Source organism: Salvia miltiorrhiza, chromosome 2 (assembly GCF_028751815.1).
Source record: "Salvia miltiorrhiza cultivar Shanhuang (shh) chromosome 2, IMPLAD_Smil_shh, whole genome shotgun sequence".
Taxonomy (NCBI): Eukaryota; Viridiplantae; Streptophyta; class Magnoliopsida; order Lamiales; family Lamiaceae; genus Salvia; species Salvia miltiorrhiza.
The window spans coordinates 5,829,393-5,832,408 of NC_080388.1; the positions used below are offsets into that span (position 1 = coordinate 5,829,393).

Genomic DNA, 3,016 nt, shown 5'->3' on the forward strand with positions numbered 1-3,016 from the left:
TCCCTGCAAGTCTTTCCAGCATCTCATATATGAAAGGCAAATGGAAGTGGTCCTTCCTTGTCTTCTGGTTGAGTTTGCGGTAATCAATACACACCCTCCAGCCAATTTGCAACCTTGTGGCAATCAGTTCCCGAAATTCATTTTCCACCACTTGTATGCCCGACTTCTTGGGCACAACGTGTACTGGGCTTACCCACCTGCTATCGGACACTGGGTATATTATGCCCAAATCCAATAGTTTGAGTATCTCTTTCATCACAACTTCCTTCATGGCTGGATTTAGCTTCCTTTGGGGGTCCCGGACTGGAACTGCATCTTCCTCTAGCAGTATGCGGTGCATGCATACGGTAGGGCTTATGCCCTTAATATCGGCCAAGGTTCATCCAATTGCTTCCTTGTATTTCCCTAAAGTTATCTTGACTTTGTTCTCGTCTTCGAGTGTCAACTCCGAATTGATGATTACGAGCAAAGTGTCATTATCGCCCAGAAAGATATACTTGAGATGTTTGGGCAAGGACTTCAACTCGAGCTTGGGTGCCCGTTGGATCGAAGGCACCAGTCGGTCTTCCTCCTTCAAGGTAGGGATTTTCAGGGCCTCCGTGTAGTTGACTCCTTCGCTCCAAGCATTTAGTATCTTCACCGCCTCTTGCAATGATTCCTCTTGCAAGTCCTCATCGGTTATGCCATTCTGGATTATTGTGTCATATGGCTCCTTGAATACTGTTCTGGGTAAAAACCTCCTCAACAACCTTCTCGATCATGTCGACACTTCTCACCATCTCTGTATCAGCTGGATGTTTCATGGCATTGTATATGTCTAAGGTTACTGTTTCCCCTTCGAACTGACATGTTAGCTTGCCCGTATCACAATCAATGCGAGTCCTGGCAGTCTTTAGAAATGGTCTGCCCAAAAGCATGACCGGATCCCGTGCTTTTGACTTCCCCATGTCGAGAATGTAGAAGTCCGCTGGAAAGATGAGTTCTTCCACCTTGACCAAAACATCTTCCAATATTCTCTCTGGGTAGACATTTGATCGATCTGCCAATTGGATCACCAATCGGGTGGGCTTCAATGGTCCTATCTCCAGGTCCTGGTACATGGATAAGGGCATAACGTTGATGGATGCCCCTAAGTCGAGCATTGCCTTCTCCACCTTCATGGTTCCTATTACACATGGGATGTAAAACATGCCAGGATCCCCACATTTTATGGCCATATCTCGTTGTAAGACCGCGGATATGGACTCGCCCACTTGAAATTTCGCATCATCAGTGTATTTGACCTTCCGAGTGCAGAGTTCCTTGAGAAATTTCGTGCATCTGGGCATAGAGCGTAGCGCGACCAAAAGGGGCATATTGACCTCCACATTTTTGAAGATTTTAACCAGTTCGGTTAGTTCTTCCTTCTCTTGTTCCTTGGCCATTCTGCCTGGAAAAGGGATTATGGGCTCAGTCTGGCTTGATTTCTCTTTTCCCTTCCCTGTCGCCTTTCGCTTAGCCTCTTTCTCTTGGGTAAGTTCTTCCTCATCTGCTGATCCCATTCCGATTTGCTCGTTGATCTCCAGCTTTTCTTGGTTTTTCTCTTTATCAACTTCGGGTAACTCCTTTCCTCCTCTGAGTGTCATGGCATTCACCTTCTTCACCTCCACTTGCGAAGAGAGTTCCCCTTGTTTGCTTTCAAGTCTGGCAACTGCTTGGGCAAGATGTGATAGTTGGGAGTTCACATTCTGCATTCCTCCTCTCGTCTCCATTATGAACTTCTCGGTCTCTTGCTGGAATTTCACTTGTTGTTGGGCCATTTGATGCACAAGCTCTGATAGGGAGGATCCTCTTGCCTGTTGAGGTTGTTGCGAGTATTGTGGTGGATTACTCGTCTGCCCTTGGTTTGGCCCCAAAAAATTGTTGTTGCCGTACCTAAGGTTCTCATGTTGTCTCCACCCTTGATTGTTGTACTGCTGCCTGTAGGGCTCAAAAGGTTTCTGGTTTTGCCCTCTGTTATTTCCTCCTAGCTGTTGCCCAATAGCATTAAGCTCTTCATCTTCGAAAAGTTGTGGACATTCATCGGTTGCATGTGAATTTGCCATGCAAAGCTGGCATGCCTTCACAGGCTTCCGAATGTTGGGAATCCCTTGATTGGGTGTTCCTTGGTTTGTCATGAATTTTTCAAACATGTTGCACAGTTTGTCCAACTTGTCGTCTTGGGCAGAAGGAGCCGGCACCGGAGTAGTTCTGACTATAGTCCCTTCCTCATCTCTCGATTCCTCGGCCATATCGGCTATGAGCTAGAAAGCCTCCGCTGCGGATCACTTGTTTAGGATCGATCCTCCACATGCAGCGTGTAACCATTGCCTATCTTGCCTTCGGAGTCCTCCCACGAAATACCGAATAAGGTCATGATCCGGTATCTGATGTTGTGGGTATTTGGCCAACATCTGCTTGAACCTTCCCCAGTATTCATAGAGGATTTCTCCCGACCCCATTTTGATGTTACTTATTCGAGTCCTCAAATTCTGGATTCGGGCGGCTGGGAAGTATCGCTCCAAAAACTTGCTCTGCAGCTTTTGCCAGGTCCGAATGCTTCCTTCGGGCAAATCGTACAACCACTCCCTCGCTCCCTCTAATAGAGAGAACGGGAAAGTGATGAGTCAGATGTACTCGCCAAGGGCTTGACTTGCGGTGCGCACTGTTCCACACGCCATCTCAAAGTCTTGTAAATGCCTTTGAGGGTCTTCCCCGGGCATATCACTGTACTTGGGCAAAATTTGGATTAGTGTATGCTTCAACTCCTAATTTCCAGCGATCTCGGGTAGTACTATCGCTGAAGGCCTGAGGTTCAGGTTGCTTGGAAACATCATGTCTCGAAGGGTCTTGTTGGTGTTGTCATTCTGTCCTTTCGGATTTTCTGCCACCTTTCTCTTGCCCGTGCTTCTTATTCTGCCCTGCGTCTATTACCGTTGTTCTGTCGAACAAGTCGCTCAATCTCCTCGTTGAACAAAAGATTTTCGTTACCTGCACT

At 47.1% G+C, this 3,016-nt stretch overlaps 1 protein-coding gene across 1 annotated transcript; it reads right to left on the reverse strand.

Moving 5' to 3' along the window:
• Positions 1 to 379: 379 nt before the first annotated feature.
• LOC131007897 (uncharacterized) lies at positions 380 to 2,270 on the reverse strand. Its single transcript, XM_057934810.1, has 3 exons — positions 2,100 to 2,270; positions 738 to 2,009; positions 380 to 688 (listed from the first exon to the last, which is right to left on the reverse strand). Exons 1-3 carry the CDS (start codon positions 2,268 to 2,270, stop codon positions 380 to 382), a joined length of 1,752 nt encoding a protein of 583 aa, XP_057790793.1.
• Positions 2,271 to 3,016: the final 746 nt, after the last annotated feature.

What these genes read in the sequence shown, in the direction of transcription:
- LOC131007897 (XM_057934810.1), bottom strand. Translation starts at nt 2,270, where the DNA reads ATGGCCGAGGAATCGAGAGATGAGGAAGGGACTATAGTCAGAACTACT. An exon ending in ACATTCGGAAGCCTGTGAAG is followed by an intron (nt 2,010 to 2,099) that starts GCATGCCAGCTT and finishes ATTGGGCAACAG; the next exon opens with CTAGGAGGAAATAACAGAGG. An exon ending in TCGAGAAGGTTGTTGAGGAG is followed by an intron (nt 689 to 737) that starts GTTTTTACCCAG and finishes ACAATAATCCAG; the next exon opens with AATGGCATAACCGATGAGGA.